The sequence below is a fragment of the Taudactylus pleione genome, unplaced genomic scaffold (assembly GCF_031769625.1).
Source record: "Taudactylus pleione unplaced genomic scaffold, aTauple2 ptg000556l, whole genome shotgun sequence".
NCBI lineage: Eukaryota > Metazoa > Chordata > Amphibia > Anura > Myobatrachidae > Taudactylus > Taudactylus pleione.
Window position 1 is genome coordinate 21,398,270 of NW_028284958.1, and position 24,690 is coordinate 21,422,959.

Sequence of the window (24,690 nt, forward strand, 5' to 3'; positions counted from 1 at the left end):
GATCATTTGATAGCAGTAATTTATCGGTCTTCATATAAAATTATTCAGCTGTAGATATAAAAATGTCACAATAGAACTTCCAGTCTTACTTATCTTTGTTAATGATCTCTGGGTCTGATTCAGCACGGATCGCAACTGAGATTGCAGCTACGTAATCGCACGCAATGAAGCTACGAAAATATGCTAATGCCTGCCACCGCTCAGCCAGCATAGAGACGCCCACTACTGCCTTCTCACATCCGTAATACCTCACAGACCTGCGTATACATCGGTAACATCAGAGAACATCGGCCCCTCAGCACAATTACAGCAGGTCTGACCTGTCTCAGAAATTGCAAGTCTCGTCGCATGCAGCGAGTACTCAAGCTGAGTAGGCAATCGCAGTTGCTAAACTATGCACACCCATGCAACAGCGTTCAAACGGACAGGCACACCTGCGTTTCTCTAACCAATCCTCCATCACCACGTGGAAAAGCTGACGGCCTGACCACTCACTCTGCGATGGATTCCTCAGTGTGTCCGTAATCGCAGTGCGATCCCTGCGCACGCACAGTGCGGGGCATACGCATGCGCAGCACGGAACAATCGGCCAATCTGCATACGCGGTTGCATGCTGAATCAGGCCCTCTGTCCGCATATCCCTAAGCATAGAGAGTAGAGTAATATCAACATGAATAAGTAATTACTGGGCACTAATTATTTCCCAGCTCACAGTTTTCGTTATTGGAAGTCTAGTCACCATTACACAACCATCTCCTGCCATTCTTCCTACTTATTTTCCGAATGCAATGACCTGTGATGAATGCATCCGTTTTAAAGGCGTGTTCATTGAGCATAGGTTACTGCAACTGCAAAATAAGTGGAAAGGACAGTAGTCATTGGCTATAACTAAAACCTGGGCCTAGTGCAAAATCTTCTATTGGGACACCCAGATTTTATGCATAACAGCACATTTAATAAAATGATTACAGAACAAACCAATGTAAATACAATTCTAAGTTAGAATAAGATTTTATATATATATATATATATATATTATAATATAACTATGTACATAGGGCATTGGGTGTTTTTTTCTGTGATCTGCATTTCCTTTATTGCGTATGATAGGTGTGAATCCAGAGGGAACACCTATCTGAAGATGAAGACAGAGAAGACAGAGGTCCAGGTGAGTGATATGGGGGTGCGCCGCTGTAATTTGCATAATTGTGTCCCTGTCCCGGTGACGATTTGCTGCAGCTCCACATTTTGCATCATTGGGACTGGGTCAAAATAACGTGATTTTTTTTTCTAAATCGCGTCATCATGCCCCTTGCCCTGTCCACTTCACCTTAGAAGGGGTGGCGTCCAACGGATTATAGTAGTCTTACCAACTTTTCCGGTAGTCGGGAGACTGTCCCCGAATTTCAGAGTCTCCCGACAGTTCCGTGAGAGTTGGCAAGTACAATAGAGATTAGGAATTAGGTGGGGACTCCATGGAGCTGGGGTCTGCTTGTGTATTATTGCAGTGATTAGGAGGGGGTAGTGTTCTGCTACACAGTGCACCTCAAATAAAATCCCAGATCTGCCACAGCCACATGCACATAAAAAAAAGTGTCCGTAAGCATCTGTAATTTTGCGTATCTTAGACGTGGGGCCCCTCAATCCAGAAGATGAGGAACGGGCGATCAAGCATAGCTGAGTACAGTAAGATGTGAGTGCATTAGACATGGGTCCCCGATTTGCCTTTCAGCATGTGTCCACTGTCCACCTAATGCCCATAAGGTGTGAAGAGGGTTGGTATTATGTGGGCCCCCCAATGGCGTAGTGGCATGTACAGTAGTGATCATACAGATGTGTCCTCATACATCTAGCCTCAATACACCATGCAGCGTGGCTTGCCTGGCGTGAGGGAGCTGGCTGCTAGCATTGGGCTTCTTTTTTTGCCAACAATGCGTCTAAGTCGCAATTCGATGTGACTAGGACGCAACAGCAGAATGTGCTGATTCATTTGATATGCACATGAGTCTGTATTTGGGAAGCAGTCGGGAAGCCGATGCATGGAATCCCGACCATCGGCTTCCCGACTGTATAATCCCGGCAAGGGTTAAATGACAGGCGTCGAAATCCCGACGCCTGTCATTTTCCCTACGCCGGGAGCCCGACACCGGCTTACCGTTCGAAGGTAGGCCGGGCGCGAACAGCCGCAGGGGGGGGAGGGTTAGGTTTAGGGTTCTCGGGGGGGACTTAGGGTTAGGCACCCCTCCGGGAGGTTAGGTTTAGGCTAGAGGAAGGGAGGGTTAGGGTTGGCACCCCCCCGGGTGACTTAGGTTGAGGCAGCAGGGAAGGAGGGGTTAGGTTTAGAAACTTAGAGGGGCGATTAGGGTTAGGCACTTGGGGGGGTTAGGGTTAGGCACCACTAAGGGAGGTTTAGGGGGTAGAATAGGTTAGTCAATACTTACCTTTCGACGATCGGGATTTTCACTGCTGCCGGGATGCCGCTGTTGGGATTTTAAATCATACTGAATCCCTGTATTTGTAGCACAACGGAACTTGAAATGAAAAAAGCGGCGTCCGCTACATTCTAGCCCTTCGTATACAGATTCGGAGACTCAGTCGTACACAGATATACAAGTGTCGCATATCAAATTTTTTTACAAAAAAAAAAAACTCCCGGTGCTAGCAGAGTCTCATGAGACCTGGCGCGCCGAGAGAAGCTTTTTAGCGCGACTACAGGAAAGATGTGTGAGGACACCTCTGTATTTCTTGCACTTATGGTAGTTACTATTACTTCATTAGCCACTGAAAAGGAAGCAAAGTGTAGCAAACTATATACATATCTGTGCCAAAATCATATGTAGCTACTCTGGGCACAAGCACTCATTGTGCTTGTAAATCATATGTGCCTATTTAAAACAGAATACAAAATGATCAATAGCACAGATGTACATGGGAAAGTACTGTAACACAGTGGTGAGGTTGGCCCATAGCCCCCGCACTCCTGGCAATGGAGGTAGGTCCCCAATTATCTCACAGCATGAGCAGTGAACCCCAGCTCGCAGGCCACCACTCATGCCCAGAAGTGCAGAGCACTACCCCATTACCCAATCACAATGTATTGTCCCGCTTCATTTATGGTGATGACGCAGTGTCATGCTGTAATGTTTCTGCAACCAGGTGAATGTCTTTAATACTTATAAGGTGACCCCAGCACTGGCAACAACCAGACAAGGCACATCCACTGCAGTCTGTAATTATTGACATTGGTAAAACGTTGCTGGTTGAGTAGAATATTCTGCCCTACTCACAGCTCCTCATATCAGCAGCCATTTTGTCTCAAACAAATATGGAGCTGCTACACTCATCATGGAATCATACTCCTAATGATATACAGTGCCTGCTGACTGAGGTTGCTTTCTCAGTCATAGACTAGTCTATATCAAAATTAAATACACCCTGACAATGACACTCAATTATCCTCTCGTAACACATCCACTCCTAGGATTTACTGTCCCCCGTGCCATACCGTCATCCCATGTCTGTACCACTATAGGCTTTGAGGCTCGGCTGGCTCCTTGTTGGGAATACGCTACAACGTAGAAGGTGTAACTGGTCCCAGGCTCCAGGTATTTCACAGTGAGCTCTGTGGTGTCATTATTAACTGCAAACTGGTATTCCATGTTGTCGGAATCTACAAGGAGTGAAAGAGGAAGTTTAACATGCTAGACAAGCATCCTACTGGTATGAATATTATATCTCTTAGTGACTATGGATGCTCGGTGAGCCCAATCCATACATACCTCCTGTCTTGGTGTAATGAAGAGAGAAGCCTATAACTCTTTCCCAGTTGATCTCTGGCCTATCCCATGCCACGGTTACTGTTTTGCTCGATACTGCCAACGCATGAAAGGCTTGCGGTGGACCAGGCAGACCTTCCTGGATTGTCACATGGAGTTTTGCTGTGGCACAAATGCTGCCCAGGATATTCTCTGCCACACACTGATAATAGCCAGCATCCTCCAGAGCAATTTGTGTGATGACCAAGCTGCCTCTGGGCTGAATCCTCACTCTCCCATTGGCTGCAAGCGTCTGTCCATTTTTCAACCAAAAGATGGTAGGCTCTGGATCTCCTTCTGCTCTGCATACAAAGCGAGCAGTGCCTGCCCGTGCCCGAGTGATGGTATCTGGTGGCTGGGTGATAACTGGGGGCACTGAAAACAATACACATACAGAGACAAAATAAGTTGCATATATGACATATACAAACTTAACTTATATAGAGGTGCGTTTGGCACAACAATTTACCTGCATATATATCAAAGGAGCCTCACAACTGCTTGGGGACCCTATTACTATGTAACTGTGAGTCTGTGTCACATAAAACCTTTTCCTTCAAAATATAATCACATGAATGAGTCCAACATAACCAGCATACTCATCTCCTGAGTCTGTACTGCCGCTAGCATTCCAGTCATCTACAGACTGTTATGGTGCCACCCATTTCAAACTGGGGACGTCACACATGAGGTGACGAATAATAAACAAGGTGCTCAGACTCTTCTCATTGTCATCTCTCACACTTAAATGAGTAGAAATAATATAAAAATGTGGATCAGGTTCTAACTTGTAACCGTTCTCTAAGGCACTAAGGCCCTCATTCAGAGCCGCTCGTAAGCGGCAGTACGCTCGTTCCGAGCAATATTTGCACATCTGCGCATGCGTACGGTTTTTAGTACGCATGCGCGAACCAGTCAGTGCGGCCGAAAATCGTTTGTTCGCTATATAGTGAGTGCCTGCTATTTTGAGTGACAGAATGAGGAGTATGTGGGTGGTAACAGGGGAAGGTGCTTGAAAACGGGGAGTGGAGATCAGAACGCAGGCGTGCTTAAAGGTCAAAGCGGGCGTTTTATGGGTGTGCATAATTAATACAGCAGCGTCATTGACCACGTCACTGGGTTATTTTATAGTCAGAACTGCTCGCAATATTGTGGTTGGAAAAACCAACCACAAGAATAGCGAGCAGTTCATACGCTGTTCGATGTACTCGATTAATCTAATAAATAGCGGACATGACGTATGATGCGAGCGGCCAGGGGGCGTTTTTATCAAATAAACGAGCGTATGTTTTGCTCGCTCGTTCAGACATGGAGGTGGCAACAGACCGCAAGGAGCGAACGGTTCATTTGAATAGCCACCCCCTTTTTATGAACGAGCGAGCGCTAATTGCGAGCAGCTCTGAATTAGGCCCAAAGACTTGTATAAAAACCACACAGTATGTGACACTGCAATGTTTCTTTATTGGGCCAGTTTATAGCTGAATGCACGATGTGCACAACTGCACTTGCACTGTGTGGCTGATATTTGTCTGTATCTAGAGATGTACACTTTTATCCAACAGCACTGCCCCTAGCTTGCCAGCATCAATATCAGTATATAATATCAGTATATACTTTGGATAATTATAACCTGAAAAATAGGATTTTGGTTCATACCTGTTGCATCCTTTTCTCTGAGTCCATGGGAGACACTGGAACCATGGGTATAGGCAGGGCCGGTTCTCCCATTACGCATGGTATGCAGCTGCGTAGGGTGCCACATAGTGTTGGGCGCCTCAGCTGCGTACCATGCGGGCCGCGGCAGTCTGTGTCTCTGTGACACAGCTGCACCACGTGTGTAGTGCTGACCGGCACCGGCAGCTGTGTGTTTGCTTTAGCAGCTGATGAGAGTCAGACAGACTCTCATCTTCTGCTGCTCCCACTGCCGGAGCCGGCATCTTCCGGCTCCCGCAGTGGGTAATGGGAGAGACGTCATAATGCAAAGCGGACCGGAGGACTGACAGGGGAGCTGATAGCGGCGGCGGGACCAGGAGCAGGATGTCAGGTAAGTGTTTGTTTTTCATTTTTATTATGTCTCTACTGCGGGGGGGGGATTACTACTGGGGCACTACAAGGGGGGATTACTACTGGGAGCACTACAGGGGGGCTACTACTGGGAGCACTACAAGGGGGGCTACTACAAAGGGGGATTACTACTGGGGGCACTACAAGGGGGGGACTACTATTGGGGGCACTACAAGGGGAGGCTACTACTGGGGGAATTGCATAGGGGGGATCCTCCACTATAGGGACTATTACAAGCGGGGACTACTACTAGGGGCACTACAAGAGGAGGAACTACTACTAGAGGCACTACAAGGGGGGGACCACTAGTGGGGGCAATATATAAAGGGCAATACTGGGGGTACTGCATAGAGGGGGGGACTACAACTGGGGCCACTGTTTAAAGGGCACTGCATAAAGGGTACCACTATTGGGGGCACTGCATGGGGGGACTACTACTGGGGGCACTATATAAGGGGCTTACTACTGGGGGCACAAGAGGCACTGCACAGGGGGGACCACTGCTGGGGGCACTATATAAGGGGCACTGCATAGGGGGTACCACTCCTGGGGGCACTGCATAGGGGGACTACTACTGGGGGCACTATATAAGGCGCTCACTACTGGGGGCACAAGGGGCACTGCACAGCAGGGACCACTACCGGGGGCACTGTAAAAGGGGCACTGCATAGGGGGCACCAAAAAATATACTCGCTTACCAAAAAATTTGGGCTAGGGCCGGCCCTGGCTATAGGTGGAGCTGGAGGAGTCTGGGCACCAAAGTGTTAACATCTTGAAACAGCACAGACACCTCCTCCCCTATACCCCACCCTCTGCCTGTCACAGCCAGTTAATACAAACACATCCCAAGGACAGGGAGTAGAATGAGAGGGGGAAAAGACCAGGCAGGCATAAAGAAAACAGCCACAAGATAGGATGGTGAACCCTGCACTGTTAATAGGCTCTAACTAAGGGCCTGATTCAGCTTCAGACTGAATTGCAAAACTGCTCGCAAGCAGTTTTGCAATTCCGTGTGTGCAGATATGGTAATGCAGCAGGTGGCATCATAGGATACTCTGCGGAACATCGGCTGGCTAAGGTGACCCATGGGATCACGCAGCCGGCCGCCACAAATAAGAGTAAAGAAGCCAGGAAATCTCCCTCAGCTGACAGAGATTCTGGCTTCTCCATCGCCACCCCCTCCCCGCCCACAAACAGCAGCAGACTGTCAGACACTGACAGTCTCCGTGCGGGATCACAGACCCGTTCTGCACATGTGCAGAATGGGTCATGCGCCTGCACAGATTCCCGATTGCAGAGAATCTGCATTCAGCAGTGCACACTGAATAAGGCCCTAAGTCCGGAATCATCTTATTCACCAAAGAGTAAGCCTCGTGGATTCATTATTTTTTTATCCTACAGGCCAGAGTCTGCTTGGTAGCCGGCCAGTCCCTTCTATGAAAATCATAGAGGGCGAAAAGCTAATCCAACCGTCGGAAATCCATGGTCCTGCTTACGTAAATGCGGAGGGCCCACACCACATCTAGTGAAGCAAGGTCGGAACTCGATTCTTGTTACTTGGTTTCCAGAAGAGAGGGTACCACAATTTCCTGGTTGATCTGAAATTTAGAAACCACCTTTGGAGGATAATAAAATCTGCACTGTGGTGATGAAAACTTAGAAACGTCAGAACAGATAGCTAGGAGGAACACCGTCTTCCACATGAGCCAACAAATGTCCACCGAGTCTAGGGGCTCTAATGGATGAGACTAAAGAACCCATAACACCAGAAATAAATCCAACCGAGCAACCGGGGGAGGAAAGGTGGTTGAATATGGAGAAATGACTGAACAGCCGGTAATTTAAACTGGAACAAGACCAAAAAGGCAGAGAGCTGGACTTTCAGGGATGAAAGACGGAGACCTAAATCTAATCCAGTCTATAGAAAGGATAAGACCCTGGAAATGCGGAAGGCTTCTGCATCTATTCCGTACTGTGCACCAGTCAAAATAGGTCCACCACACCCTAGAATAAGCTCTCGTTGACACCGGTTACCTGGCGCAAATCATAATGCACACCACCATGTCCAAATAAAACCTAACCTTTAGGAGGGCTGTTTTAAAAGCCATCACGTCAAAGCTAGCCAAGTGAGACCCGGATGTAGGCATGGGCCCTGTGCCAGGAGCTTCAGTCTGAGAGGAAGATATAAGGGGGGGGGCTACCGACAATCAATGAAGATTTTCACTCCAAGCCCTGCGTGGCCAGTCTGAAGCAACCAGAATGGTAAAACCGCCCTCCAGTTTCAGTTTGGGGAGGATTCAATGTAGCATCGAAATCGGTGGGAAGAGATATATAAGAGGAAATGTCCATAGAACAGACTAGCCGTCTAGCAGCAGGGCTTCTGGATCTCGAGTTCGGAAGTAGTATTGGGAAAGCTTGTGATTGTGGTGGGAGGCCATCATGTCTCTGTCTGGAAGATCCCAGTGGTCCATTAACATCTGGAACATGTCAGGTGGAGAGACCTCATGCGTGCGTGAACGTCCTGATGACTGAGATAATCCATTTCCCAGTTCTAGACCCCTGGAATGTAAACTGCAGAGAGTGGGGAGAAATTGTTCCGTCTAACGGATAATCCTGCTGATTTCTCACATGGCACTGGGACTTGGAATCCAGAAGAGCTCCCAGATGAAGCATCCATTGTGATGGAGACAGGCTGCCTGGAGAACCCGCACTACCAGGAGGAGATGTTCCTGAAGGATGACAGGGGCATGACTTTCATGAAAACACTGGGAGCTGTTGATAGACTAGATGGTAAGGCTTGAAACTGTAAAAAAAGAGAACTGCAAAGCGGAGAAACCGCTGATGGTCCTCTCGAATGGAAATATGTAAATAGGTGTCCTTGATATCCAAGGTCGCCATGAAATCCCCCAACTCCAAGGCATGTATGATAGATCAGAGGGACTCCGTCTGGAACTTGGGAAAAAACATTTAGAGGCTTCAGAATGAGGAACTGATTGGTGTAAAAAACAGTACCTCTATGAAGAGGTGGAACTGGTATGACAAGACCGGAGGCTAGGAGAACCTTTATGGACTCCTGTTTTGCTCAACCAGAAGTCCTGTCGAGAAATACTGGCCTGAAGGGGGCTCTTCAAATTCCAAAGCAAAACCCCACAACACTATTTTTCACACACACGAGTCAGATGTAGTTCATAGCCAGACATTGGAGAAGAGCAGAAGAAGGCCTCCCACCCCGAAGAATCCAAGGTGGGCGTCCATTCCGTCACACTATCTGTTTATCCACAGGCTTGGCCGGTTGACAGCAGCCTAACCAAGCCTGTCTGACCTTGGACATAACCACCTCTTGATGAGGCACCCTGGATCCTAGAGGAGGGGTGAGCTATCGGTTTGCCCTGAGGATGAAAGGATTGAAAGGAAGAAGTCCTGGGCTTAGTAGCTGCAGAAGGAAGAAAAGCTGTTTTGGATTCTAGATCTGCCCACCAGGAACTAAGCTAAAGTGCTCACCTGGTGGCAACAGCTGAAACCGCAACCTTAGAGGAAAGGATACTGGAGTCAATAGCTACTTCTCCCTGATAAGAAGCAGCTTCCTGGATATTATTAACCACGGACGATAAGTATGAGTGAGGAGTTCCTGACCTGAGGCCTTCGTCGTGTGAATCCACCCATCGCTCCAAAACTTTAGAAACCCAAAACTAGGCGAGGGCTGGACTGAGTGCTGCGTCAGCATTACAAAAAATGGATTATAAAAAGGTCACCAGACTGGCGCAATTAGGTAAAACAGCTGTTCAGGTGGAGTGTGTCACTCCACAATATAAAAATAATAATTAATAAAAATAAAGGAACAGTGATTTTGGTTGCACCATTAGAAGTAAATATTACCAATAAAAATGTCAACATAAAAATGGCTTGACTGAATAAGAAAATAAAACTATTTATTATAAAGCAAAATATATAACAATAAAAAATGTTTGGTAAATAAATGGCATGGATATCACAAATATATTCTAATATGATATCATAAAATGTAAAGGGGACCTCTATTTGAAAGATGACAGAAGACAGAAGATATTGAGATATTGTCCAGCAAATAGAATGGATGTTACCAGCTAGTAGAGCTGTTGGAGTACATACAGTTGATGACTAGCAAGAATATCTCGCCTCCACATTCACAGGATTAGGATGTTCACCACTTTGAACGGAGGACGACTCTAGGTCTTCTATAACGGAAGAAATCTCAAGAGTCTGATTCATATCCTGACTGTAGAGGAGTAGAGCTCGGACGGATAGAAGATCTCTGGGTGGCCGAAGGTTCAAACATCTACTGAAGATAGGTAGAAACCTGTACTCGGCCCTGTACTGACTGGGACAAACCCTGTACACATGGAGGTTCAACTGATGTTGGATGGGCTGCTATAAACATGGAGGAGGGGCCGGCAGTAGGTCCATCAACAGCGAAGACCTGGAACAAGTGAATTGTTATGCTAGCTCCAACATGGCCTGGGACAGGTTGGATTGCCATGCTGGTTCCAGTAGGAGGTCCACCACTGGGGAAACTGGTTGCTTTGCCCCTGCAAAGCATTGCCTGCAAATCCCCCATGATCTTGCGGATGAATGAGACAATTTTTCTTGATAGATTCTGCAGGAATTGGCCCCTTTCCTGGGTAGTCTTAGAGGAATATTTGCACGTCCAAGGTTGTGGAATACACACACATAAAACTTATAAGTGGTGATCCTGGGAATTGCTGTGAATAATCTAACAATTTATCTAAGTAAATTTTAAACACTGACTGAACAGATACAGTTGAAAAACAAACTTAAACAGTAAGAATGACATCTAAACTGAAGTGTCTGAACAAGTAATTAAACCATAATTTTCAGTACTTGTGTACTTTACGGACTCATTGCAGAGAGAACCCAAGTGTCCTACACTCATTATTATTATCAATCATGGTAATGTCTTAATCCCCTTCATGGAGAGGACCCTGACATCATCAGCCAATGTCCAGCGTCATTCCCAGAGTCCAGCGTCATTCCCTACCATCCAAGTGGGCATAGAGGGGGAATCTAACCTTGTGGCGAGCCACCGAGCCTGAAGCATAGCGTGCGCAGCGAGCCTGCAAGGGGACAACTTTCTTCTTTAGGTGTGGACAACTTTCAGTATTTGTTATATTACGTAAAGTACACAAGTATCATTTAAAACATTCATTGGGTTCTCTCTGCAATGAGTCCGTAAAGTACACAAGTACCTAATTTCATATATTACATCTAAACCAACTAATATATACAGTATATGTACCAACTAATATATACAGTATATGTATATATATATATATATATATATATATATATATATATATATATATTATATATATATACAAACGCACAAACTAAATTACAACAGCATAAAACCACTTTACAGCAAACACACTGATAAATCAGTGCTCAATATAAAATTACTATATTATTGTTATTATCAGAAACTTACGACTACACTAGGTGAGGTAGTAAAGGTAAACTATAACCTGACACCCTCTCTCTGGCATTATGTTCAACAGATACGTAAAATGGCTGCCTGGCATCTATGAGGAAGAGAAGGGGAACCTTTGGTGCGCATTCTATGAAGGCAGGGAGAACCGGGCAAAGGCTCCTCCCCCATGGCTGACCCCATTGACTTGCTGTTGTTTTAACAGAATCACCATTGCAGATTATGTCCTTGGTGGTCCAGTGGGGAAAAGGAGAACCGGGCCACCACTGAGCCTTCCCACCTAGCGGCCACCGGAGCATGGTTCCTGTGAATTGGCCGGTGAAAGCGCGGTGTTTGTAGCTGCCGGACGCTTTTTTAAAAATAAAGTAAAACAAAAAAAAGAAATGTAATAAAAATACATCTGCATTTTTGTTACCCCCCCATTCTGTGTACTTCATAATTTTCTCTGCATTTATTCTGAAAGAGAATGCGTTTAATGTTTTACTGTTTATTCCTGGTTATGCGCCAATATTCTTCTATACAATGGGATATCTAATTGATGTAGACTAGTATCCTTGTATTGGTGTCTTTTGCTGTGTGTAACCGGACAGTTCCTTTTTTTGTCTGTAACTTTCTACTGCTTATTTCAAAACAATAAACAGATAGAAAAAAAAATACAGCTGCATACTTGCAGTTAGAAAAACGTGCCCAGCTCCTTGGGCACCAAAGAACTACTGGCTGTGACAGGCAGGAGGTGGGGTATAGGGGAGAAGGATCCTGTGCTGTTTTGTGACGTAACAAAACTCCTCCATCTCCACCTATACCCAGGGTTCCAGTGTTCCCCATGGATGATAGAGAAAGTTGTGTTGTTAGATAATGGGATGAGATGAGAAATATTATCCCCTAAGTGTTAGTCTTAAGATCTCCTTGAAGATTGGCTGATCTTAAAGTGCTGTCTGCTCACCAAGAACACGGAGCTGGGCTGAAGTGGTGACGAAGTGCTGACTGTGTGGATTGCTGGCTCTGCACACATAAACTCCAGTGTGATGGGCCTGCAACTGTTGTATCAGGAGATTGCGCTTTCCCACTACGATGACGTCAAAGGGAATTGGACTTCCATCTGTACAAGAGACAGCAGTTAGGTCAGGCTATGTAAGAACAACAATGCTGCAAAATAATGTCAGCACAGACGATAACTCCAAAATACAAAAAGTATACATAACTGCCATAAATGCCTATCCCCACGCCTAGTCCCAGGATGAAAAGATTTGTTACTGGAAAGTGTTGTCCTTGGACATGTCCCTGTATTTTGTTATTTACAGCACAGTAAAATACGTTTTCTCTTCCTAGATACAGTTCATATCATATATCCTTGTCTTGGATTTATAAGTTAATGTCTATTGAAGATTAGTATCTAAAATGCAAAAAGCATATTCACATGAACACGAAATGCTGGTAAATGTAGTAATCCTGGCACCACACAGACAGCTATGTGTATGACGTGTTTAGGATTGAGCAGGGCCGTAACTAGTGTAGTGTGACCAGTGCCATGGCACAGGGCACCACAGGGCAGGGGGGCTGATTGGGCCTGTCACTTTTCCTGTTTATTATCATTCTCATTTGTAGCCTCCTCTTCTTTTATCCCCAACATCTCCTGGCCTCCCCTATCTCTTCCCTGGCCCTTCCCCATGAGGCCATGGCCCTTTTGCAGGTGTACTATCTTATGTCCCTATTTAAAAAATGGGGTGGGGGGGGCGCCAATGCTCTCTCTTGAACAGGGCACCAAAAAAGTCTAGTTACGGCTCTGGGATTGAGAATGTTGGCAGCTATGAATTGCTCCTATAACATCATACTTTTTGATTAATAACACCAGGGTATTCCATTCTCATGCCTAGTTCAAATTATTGCTTGGTAAATTAATTTTCATAAAATATCGGTCACAGGGGATATGTCGCATTGATGTCTGCAAACACATTTTACCCTGGCAGTAATAAGCGGGCCTCTAATTTGTTGTTTAGTTTATTTCTGATTATACCCTGTGGGCCTGATTCAGAGATTTACGCTAATGCAATTGCAGCTACGATCTCTCATGGACCACAATAGCGAAAATATGCTAATGTCTCCAAAGCTTCCCTGGACATAGGGACGCCCACTGCTGCCTTCTCATATCCGTCCAATGGCGTGCAACAGCGTAAACATCGGCAGCCACGCAAGTTCTGAGTGAAGTCTGACCAGTCTCAAACACTGCGTCTCTCCTGACACGCTGTGAGCTCTCATGCTGCACAGGAGATCACGATGGCTAATTTATGCATGCCCATGAAACGGCGTATAAACGGTCAGACGCGCCTGTGTTTGCCTAGCCCTCCCCCCTGTTACCTCCCACAAACACTTACTACCTGTCACTAACTTTGCGAGTGAATCTTTTGTGCGATTGTAATCCCAAACCAATAATTTATGCGTGTGCGCAGTACGGATTTCACACATGTGCAATGGCTAAAAATCGCTCACTCTGCGTAAATATCGGTATTGCGTACATTTCTGAATCAGGCCCTCTGATCACTGAATGAGCAGATCTGAACTGTACAATTATATCTTGTGATCAAGTTATCCGACCAGAAAGGACAGAAATCACCCAATGTGGGGCATATTCTAAAAATGAAATAGCTTACTTCTAATGTTTAAATGTAATTTTCTTTCCGATTTTAATTTAACATTTCGTATATGAAATGTATATTATAATTACAACAGGAGACATGGGGGGTAATTAGGGTGGCCGATCCTGGGATCGGAATGGCAGGATCCCAGGATTTTGACTAAAATCATCGGGATTTGAATCCTGGAATTGGAGCATGCACGCAGCACAAGCAGAGGAGGACTGTCTGGACTGGCCACAGGTATCATCACAGTGGGAGCCAGCCCAGGCAGCCGCAGAGAGAGGAGCACCCAAGCGGAAGCCGGTACTCAGGGGGATAGGGAAGGGGGCGAGAGAGATATCAGGACTGGGGGGGGGGTGAGAGCAATAAGGACTGAGGGAGGGGGAGTAAGAGATAAAGGGCCTGATTCAGACCCACTCGCGAGCGGCTGTCCGCTCGCAAGTGGGTCGATGGTCTGCACTGAGCATGCGCACGACGGAGGGAGCTCCGTCGTGCGCATGCGCCAGACACGACGAGCGAAGGACTTTCCTTCGCTCGTTGTGTCCGATCAAAGGGGGCGTGCTGTCAATGTTGATTGACAGCACGCCCCCTTTGGTGGGCGTGCCGGGGGCGTGCCTCCCTGACGGGGGCGTTCCCACGGGAACGCCTCCCGTCAGAAGCCGGCCCACTGACATCACTAGTGATGTCAGTGGGAGTGATTTTGGCTCTGATAGAGCCAAAATCACTCCGGAGCTTGCGGTTGAAAACCTCAACCGCAGGCTCCGGCTCGTAATTTCGATGGTCGCGATGGTCACGACCATCGCGGCCATCAAAATGCACGCTCGTATAGCCTGTGGGTGGTGACCCACAGCTATACGAGCGTCCAGGAGGACGCTCCATGAAAATGGAGCCCGGCCCTCATTCAGAGCGTGCGCTCTGCTCAGAGCGTACGGCTCTGAATGAGGGCCAAAGACAGAAGGGGGGGAGAGATAAGGACTGAGGGACGGGAGGAGGATAGAGTGCAGCTGCTGCCTACCAGTGACACAACCAACTCAATCCCGGAAATCCTGGGGCTGAGCGTTTCTCAATCCCGAATTCCGGGATTGAAAAAACGTTCCAGGATTGGCCTCCCTAGGGGTAATATAATAGTCTGCGACTTGCAGACATCAGTGAGATTCCAGCGAGTCTGCACGATGTTTTAAAGTGGCGATTATTTAAAAAAAAAAAAACAGGTTGGCTTTGCCTTTTAAACGATTGCCACTTTTAAACTCAGCCCTCAAAACCTAATAGACCTAGGCCCTGATTCATATCCGCTCGCGAGCGCATAGCGCTCGCAAGCGGGTTGATGGTGGCCCAGTGCGCAAGCGCGGCGTGCGCGAGCCCCGGAGCGAGTGAGACCTTCACTAGCTCCGGAGCTCGCAGCAAAACGGGGCGGCTATCGATGTTGATCGACAGCTCGCCCCGTTTTGTAGGTGGTGTTCCCGAACACCACCTACAAAACGGAGGTGTTCCCGAAGGAACGCCTGCCGTTTGTGGGCGGCCCTACTGACTCCAGCTCTATTAGAGTGCTGAGACACTACCACAAAGGTCTCCTCCTCGCAATGCCGATGGTCGCGATAATCGTGACCATCGCCAGGCCGCTCGCACAGCTGTGGGTGGTCACCTACAGCTGTGCGAGCGGCCTGGAGGCCGGCATTAAAAAAAATAGGGATGCCCTGATTCAGAGCGAGCGCATGCAAATAGCATGCGCCGCTGAGACAGGCCCCTAGTTTTAAGCACATTTGACTTAATTAGTACCTCTGTCATTTTAATTTAACCATCAAGCATGGATATCCATAAAACCTAGACTGTAAGAGACCGAGATTGGAAAGTACTGTTCTACACATTTAACACCTCATTCAGAGTCGGTCGTTGCGGCCGCACGGTCGTAAGGGAAAAGGGGCCGGATATGCAAATGATGCACTCGCAAGTTGCGTCCTTAAGATCGGATCGTTAGCTGGCTGACCAAAGGGAGGATGCGGACGTAAGACAAAAAATACGTCCCCTTCTCGTACGCATTACATGTCATCTCCGGCCATATAAGGATTAATCGAGACCATCGGTAACCATCGGAACTGGTCGTAGAGCTTAAGGTTGACCATACCCTCTCTTAAGCACTACGATCAGGTCAGTGTACAAACCACCCATGTCACGTGTGCCATGACACTACTTTGTTAATTATGCACTCCCATAAAACGGCGTTCACATAATTAGGCACGCCTGCGTTCGGATCTCCACTCCCCCGTTTTCAAGCACCTTCCCCTGTTACCACCCACAAACGCCTCATTCTGTCACTCAAACTACCAACCTGACTGTGTTCAAGGAGAGAGAAATTTCTGATCGTAGCAGCTAGTTTGCGCACGCGCATTGCAAACTTTACGCATGCGCAGTTTAGCGAACATCGGTGGCGTACGACCGTGCGGCCACAACGACCGACTCTGAATGAGGTCCTTAGCCTGTTAGAGTAATCGACCATGTTAGAGTATTCGATAATTTGATGTATAAAATGAAAATTGACCTTCATCCAGTAGTTAAAAAAAACTACCACTGGCACCGCCAAGTGCTCAAGCCTTAGGTTCTCAGGGCCTGATTCACTACGGATCGCAATTCTGCTTATATGCACTCACCGCAGTTGCTAATATCAACGGTGATATTTAAATGTTTGCATTCACATTGCGATCGCATCCTGACATAAGGGCGACCACTTCCCCTTACTCACATCCGTATACTAGGGCAACATAGCGAAACAACCGGTAACATGGAGTAACATCGGACCCATATGCACACTTGCACAAGCCCTGACCTTACTCAGAAATTGCTAACATCCACGCACGCTATCAGTGCTTTGGCTGCTTATGGCCACTGCAACGATGTTGAAATGCAATGGCACGCCTGTATTCGCCCGACCACCCCCCCATCACCACCCATAAACGACACTTCCTGTCAATCACTCTGCTCTGGGTCTGCGTACCCTCTGCAATCGCAGTTCTGATTGCTATTGCTAGGTCGCGCACTGCGATGCATACGCATGCGCAGAGCGCAAACATTGACCGATTGCGTGCGTATTAGCAACTGCGTTCCTTGCTGAATCAGGCCCTCAGTCCCCATAGTCTTATTACTGAAAGAGCGCTCGCTCTGTATCAGGGCGTTTTTTGTTTTTTTTCGTGCGGCCTCCTGGCCGCTCGCTTAGCTGTGGGTGACCACCCACAGCTATTATGAGTGGCCAGGTGATGGGTCGCGATGGTCTCAACCATACTGCACTGCTGCCCGGTCATCAGGGGACCGGAACCCAGTACAGTATGGGATGTCAGCTGACCGGAGTCACGGAGGACATCACCGTAGTCCGGATCATGCAGTTAAGTGCAATCAAGGGAGGGGGGGTCGCGGGGGAGGGGGGGGCCATGATCGTGGGGGCGGGGCTTAGCGCCAGGGGCGGGGCTTAGCGTCGGGGGGTAGCAGCGGCGGCCAGCCAGCGCATGCGTGGGCACCTGTCACTGTATTTTTTGCTAAAATACCATGATAAGGCTGCGGAGGGGATTCGCAGGGACAGAGCTTTATCGCAAGCTCTGTCCCTGCAAGGGATTTTTAGTAAATCCCTGTGATATTGCCTGAATTCGCAATGGTAATATCACGCTACAATCTGCATTCCCAATGCGGATTGTAGTAAATAGAGCCCCAAGTGATGTAGCATCTTTTTTGCGTCTTTTTCACTCACAATCACATGCAGCAAAACTGCTCCAGGAAATTCCACTGATTAATGTGATATGTGATACTCGTATATCTGTGTGCGTCTGTGTACATATATCTTGTATATCTGTGTGCATCTGTATACAAAGCACAATCTAACTTGATGAAAAAAAAAGCCGCGCCCGTATGGTAGCACTTCGTATTCAGAATCAGACTCAGTCGCACACAGATATACAAGTGTCACATATCAAATGGATCAGTGCAGTCTCGGGAACAGGTTTTGGCGCATCACGTTGTGACTAAGATGCAAATATCAGCAAAGAAGACGCAAAATAGACGCTTGAAACAAAAGTGTATGAGGACACATCTGTAATCTGTTAGCCTGACATTTGCAGCCCTATGTTTGAATGGACAAGGCATCCAGGCCTCCTTAGAGCCATTGGTCCCAATATACTATCTCATATTCCTTTTATTATAAGGCGCCACTCCCTAAAGCCTTAGGGGTAAATTTACTAAGATTCGAGTTTGGTTGAGTTTTTTCTTTTTTTATCTCAATTGCGGAGCGTACACACGGTCAGATTTGTCAGACTTGTCAGATTTGTCAGATGAACGATTGAACGATTTGAATGATTTGACCAAAGTTTTGAACGATTTGAACGATTGAACGATTTTTGACTGCATTAAAATGAATGGAATCGTCCAAGTCTGACTGCAAACCCATCAGATGTCAGATATCGTTATCTGACAAACGGGAACACGCATCGTTGATCGTCCATCGTTCAGGCATGTCAGATATGAACGATTTTCCTTCAGATATGAACGACTGAACGATTTTTAAATCGTTATCGTCCATATCTGAAGGAAAAATCTGATCGTGTGTATGCACCATTAGCATCACCGAATCTTTGGTGATTTTCCCATTTTTCATCTTGCAAATATACTAAGAAGTGAACTTAGGTGAAAACGACTTTTCCGATGGCGATGCAGATAGAGATTTCTCCCCCGAGTTGCAAGTTTAGATGAGATTACTCACCCGAGATTGCAGTGTTTTCTATCTGCAAAACTCTCCCAAACTAGCAGCCTGCACATATCAGTGAGATATGTGAAGGCTGCTTGTGTCTTATTCCTGTTAAAAAGGGTTAAATCTTAATAAAATTACGTAGGGTCCTCCCCCAAAAGCATAACCAGCCCCGGACTGGTCAGCCAGCCCTAGTTCCAAAAATTACAGGGAACAAAACGAGTAGGGTTCCCCCTTAATTTAGGAAACAGCACCTGGCTGCAGGGCCAGTGCTGGTTTTAAATATAGGGGGGGAAAAATTGCCTAGGTGTCGCCCTATATTTAAAACCAGCACCGGACTCAACCCGACCAGGGGTGCGGGGAAGAGCCCCAGGCTTCAGACCAAGCCTGGGGTTTCAGAAGAGGGGGGACCCCTTTTTTGGGGGGTCCCCACCTCCCCTGAGATCCCTGGCTTAGCCTGACCGGCTTGGGGTGAGACTGCTTTGGCCATGGAGACCCGGTAATAGGGTCTCCATGGCCAAGCCGATGATCTCAGGGGAGGTACTTCCGAGTTTTCCCGATGGTGAGAAGATTCGAGTTTGCGATCTCACCCGAGTTTTACGAGTGAGATTAAAGAACTCTCTCCCAAACTCACCCGAGTTTGTCTTTAGTAAATTTGCGATTTGAAAAACATCCCTAAACTCACCTGAGATTGTCATCTCGACCAAACTCGAATCTTAGTAAATTTACTTCTTAGGGTTAATTGTATGCTATATTACAATTACTCTCAGAGCTATATTTACTATAGTGCGGGTTTTTAGAAGTGGAGTTGTTGCCCATAGCAACCAATCAGGTTATATTTATCTGGCATCTTCTGAAGATAATAGCTAGAATCTGATTGGTTGCTATGGACAACGACTCCACTTCTAAAAACCCGCACATTAGTAAATATTCCACTCAGTATCTGAATATTGCAATAATTGATCTATTCCATCTATGGCTCAATCACATATGTACAGTAAATCCAATCTTGTTTGTGCTCCCACTAGTGACACAGAATAAATATATAAACAAATAAGATTCACTGTTCAAATTAAAATGTGCATAAATCCATCATTTAATGATTTTTTATATATATTTCATTAGCTTCCAAATTTATCTTTATGCGTCTTTTATAGCTTTTATCTTTTCTGGCTGTCGGCTCAAACATCCCTGGCAGCCATCATCATGGTGCAACTTAGGACATGCTGCTTTCTACCTGTACTGTCTGAGACAGCTAATTGCAATATGGTGGTAGGATTGGTGGGCATCCCATTTAATACTTTGCACTTATGCCATAACATGGTATTAAGAACTACACTAACAGTTTGCTCTGTGGCTTGAAATATTTAAGGAATACAAATGTCAAAGAATTCTATTGCAGGAGTATGTGATATACACAACCTGTGCACAGTGGGGTGGCTTCCTTTATGATAATTGAGATGTTGGATACACAAATGATGCCACAACATAGTCATCCATGCTATAAGAAGGTTTCTTTTCTTTTTTTTAATCCAATATTTTTTTATTGAGTTTTTAAATATACAATAATTTAAACAGTACAATAAAAATAATATTACATAAAACAAAAAATTTGTGTGTTTGGTTTCACTTCTTCCTATCCAAATATCATGTATACTGTATATCTTCCACCGCATACATGTCAAACAACAAATATCTATAAGAAGGTTTCTTACTGATCTTTGCACTGCCAATAGTGGCTGTAGCTTCCCCTCTTCTGAAACTAATATCTTGGGGGGAATTCAATTGGGAGCGAGGTTTTCTCAGCAAAAAATCACGCAGACCTTGCGCCCAATTGTGGATTACCGCGGGTATGCTCCCGATACCATTTGTTATTCAATTTTAAAAAATGCAGTGTGAGAAAAAAAAAAAAAAGACTTACCTCTCCGATGGTCTCCACGGCTCCCGGTCATCTCCCCTCCATGTCTGGGAGGGGAGGGGGCTGCTGGGAGATGTAGCTCTCCCTGCTGCTGCCTCCGGGGGGGCTCACACACACTCACACATACTTACAATCACTGACACAAGACCGGGTCCCGATGCTGGAGGGAGAAGACACCACTTCGACACCACTTCGAAAGGTGAGTATTTACTAACTAATTAAGCTAATTGGAAGCTTGCAATTGTTTAATTAGTTATTAGGACGGGTGCCTACAGGGTCCCAGAGCATTTCCCGAACATTTTTCCTTAAAATATGGATTTTAGGAAAAATTGGTCGTGCTCTGGAGGTGCTAAGAAAAAAAACCTCCAGGAGTTTAAAAAATTAAGAACCCTGCACCTAAATGAATAGCAAAAAATCCTGGACCTGCAGGAAAACCCCTGCAGGTGCTGCATTTTTGCTATTGACTCTTAGGGGTATATTTACAAAAGTGCAGGTTTTTAGAAGTAGAATTGTTGCCTATAGCAACCAGATTGCTATTATCTTCTAGAAGTTTCTAGATAACTGATAAGTAGAATCTGATTGGTTCCTATGGGCAAACCTGAACTTCTATAAAGTATAAACCCGCACTTTAGTAAATATACCCCCCCAGTCAGGGGCGTTTCTAGAGAGTAGGGGGCCCGTGTGCAGTCTCCAAGGCTGAGCTGTGCGCCTCCAGCGCTGGAGTTATAGACTCTGAGCACTAGAGTGTGCCCAGAGTCTATAGTGTATGCACAGGTCACCGGGAAAATGGCCACGGTGGCCATTTCCCCTGTACTGCGCATGCGCAAACGACGGGAAAATAGCCGCGGCCATTTTCCAGTCGTCTTACAGTACCGGACCCCCGCGCCGACGTGGGACTCAGGAAAGGTAAGTAATATTATGGGTGCAGGGTGTGCAGTGCGGGGCCCCCCTGGACCCAGGGGCCCGTGTTCCCCGCACACCCTGCACCCATTATAGATACGCCCCTGCCCCCAGTATCTCATAATTGTCCAAGTTACCAAGAATGCAAAGCACAACACTTACCCTGACGAGACCAAGAGATTATTGGTGTCACATCCCCCTCGACTAGACACTCCATTACTGCTGTCTGACCCACTTCCACAGTCAGGTTCTGTGGTGCTGTAATGACTTTTAGTTCATCAGATAATGGTTTCCAATCTGCAAAGGAACACAGACAAGAAAGGTTTGAGGGAAAGATGATGGGTAAGAAGAGCTAATTATATGGAAATCTATCTACGGAACTTAAGCTAGGAACACGCTTGTACAATCATGCTTTCATAATGCTATTTTACTGTCAATTACAATTCTATTCGGAAGTCCAGTTTAAAGTGCTGATTCATGCGCACACACCTTTACAATCAACTGTGATCCAGGAAACTCATCTGTCTAAAATATCTGCTGAAAACACACAAAGGCGGCATTGCTGCTGGAGGATTATGGGCCTGATTCAGCAGCGAACTCATTGCAACTATGTATGCAGATTGGTCGATTGTTCAGTACTGCGCATGCACCACAATACGTGTGCACTGCAATCGCACTGCGATTACGCACGCAGATAAAAATCCATCACAGAGTGAGTGACAGGCAGTGAGAGTCTGGGGCTGGTGGCGGAGGAGTGGTTGGAGAAACACAGGCGTGCCTGTCCGTTTGAACGCTGTTGCATGAGCGTGCATAAATTAGCCATTGCGACGGCATACGCAGCTTGAGTACTCACTGCGTGCGACGAGACTTGCAATTTCTGCGACGGGTCAGACCTACTGCAATTGTGCATGATGGGCAGATGTGCTTCGATGGTACCGATGTATATGCAGGACTGCGAGGTATTACGTATGTAAGAAAGCAGCAGTGGGCGTCTCTATGATGGCTGAGCTGTGGCAGGCATTAGCATATTTTCGCAGCTTCATTGCTTGTGATTATGCAGCTGCGATCGCAATTGTGATCCATACCGAATCAGGCCCTATGTACCATCGAATCGGATGAGAATTGAACTGCACCTGATCTATCGATTGCCACCAGTGTTCTTCCAAGAAAACACGATCGAAGGTATGTACACACTCTTAAAATATTGCATGAACGGGTCGGGAATCAAAGAATGGTCTGACGATTGTATAAGTGTGTACACTGCCAAGTTTTAGAGTCCTGTGATCCAATTGTTATTCTGAAAATACACACACAGGTCCTGATTCAGCAAAGAACGCAGGTGCTAATGCGCACGCAATCGGCCGATTGTTGCGTTCTGCGCATGCATCGCACTGCACGTACGCAAACTAGCTATTGCGATCGGGACTGCAATTGCAGAGGCTATACAGACCTCTCGCAGATTGACAGGAAGCACCGTTTGTGGGTGGAGTCGGGGGGGGCGGACGAGGAAAAGCAGACATGCAAGTGCATTCGCACGCCGTAGTTTCACTATTCTGATGAGTTTTATGGATGTGTGCAATGTAAAGTGGGCGTCCTTATGTAGTGCCTAGTTTGCATTGCGATCGCAGTTGAACAGCGTGCGTACGCAATATTGCATTCCGTAGTGAATCAGCCCCACAGTTGGCAACATTTGAAGATTATTTTCAGGGACACTCTACTACTTGGTAGTTGCAAATACTTAAATTAGATAAATATTAAATAAAAAGATCCACAAACAGATAGAGAGAACTGCATGTTCTATACAAAATAAGAGAAAAGGTAAGTTTATCAGTACTTAAGAAAAAAGACATTTCATCCTTGGACAAAAATGTTTATGGACAGATCCACTCAACGGGTGGTGACACCCGGTGCAGCACCTCTAGATCCCTTGTGTCTGCACCCGAAAGATGGCTTGGCCTCGTATCTGTCCCCTTCTTTTGTCCCGTTTTGGGGACATGCCGTGTCTTGCCCCCTTTCTTCACGTTGGGGGCTTGCCAAGCGCTCCGGAGCATGACACCAAAATAACACAAGCAGCTCTGCTGTTTTGGTGTCACCCAACAGTAATCACACAAAAATTATAATAAATATTTTATAAAAATATTTTTTTTATATAATCACGTAATAATGTTCTCAGAAAAGGAAAATTGAGTATGATCCAATTGTATATCTGAATCACAATGAACTACCATATGGCAGCAGTAAATCTTAAAACCACAAGCTAATATGCAAATAAAAAATATAACAACCAAGTGGCAACATATGGTATACTATGTAACAGTAGTTAATAATAAGAGCGAATGCAATCCCGGGAATGATAAAAAATAAAATAAAAAAAAAGGGACGGATCTCCAGCAAGGAAACCTGCACCAATGTAAATAAAAGGGGCAGGACAGAGGCTAGAGAGCATGCGTGGGACTTGCCTCTGCTGTGGGAGCTGCAAATAGCAAGAACGGAAGACCCTGATCATCAAAAGGTAGTATTTGTGTGCTGGGTGTTGGTAGTGGGGGAGGAGTGTGTGTCTGGGTGTTGCTTCTGGGGTATTAGCAGTAAATGCAGAGGGGGGAGTGTGTGTCTGGGTGCTGCTGGGGTGTTGGCTGTGAATGCAGGGGGGAGGGTGTACATTTGGCTGCTGCTGTGGTGTTGTGCAGTGTATGCAGGTTAGGAGGGTATGTGTCTGGGTGCTGTTGGGTGTCAGAAGTGAATACAGGGGGAGAGTGTGTGTCTGGGTGCTGCTGGGGTTTTGCCAGTGAATGCAGGGGGGAGAGTGTGTGTCTGAGTGCTGCTGGGGTGTTGTAAGTGAATGTGAGGAGTGGTGAGAGTGTGTCTGGGTGCTGCATTGGTGTTGGCATTGAATGCAGGTGGAGGAGAGTGTGTCTGGGTACTGCTGGGGTGTTGGCAGTGAATGCAGGGGAAGGAAAGTGTGTGTCTGGGTGTTGCTAGGGTGTTGGTAGTAAATGTGGGGAGTCTGGACCTCATTCAGAGTCGGTCGAAGCGGCCGCACGGTCGTACGCCACCGATGTTCGCTATACTGCGCATGCGTAAAGTTCACAATGCGCGTGCGCAAACTAGCCGCTACGATCAGAAATTTCTCTCTCCTTGAACACAGCCAGGTCGGT

The 24,690-nt window shown here is 46.4% G+C and overlaps 1 protein-coding gene across 1 annotated transcript in view; it reads right to left on the reverse strand.

Annotated features, from left to right (window-relative positions):
- IGDCC4 (immunoglobulin superfamily DCC subclass member 4) overlaps positions 1–24,690 on the reverse strand; it is a 121,213-nt gene that overhangs the window by 20,045 nt on the left and 76,478 nt on the right. Inside the window, exons 5-8 of the mRNA XM_088452745.1 lie at positions 21,698–21,832; positions 12,305–12,460; positions 3,780–4,190; positions 3,506–3,670 (exon numbers count right to left, since the gene is read on the reverse strand). Coding sequence (XP_088308871.1) covers positions 3,506–3,670; positions 3,780–4,190; positions 12,305–12,460; positions 21,698–21,832 — 867 coding nt within the window. The remainder of the gene's footprint in view (positions 1–3,505; positions 3,671–3,779; positions 4,191–12,304; positions 12,461–21,697; positions 21,833–24,690) is intronic.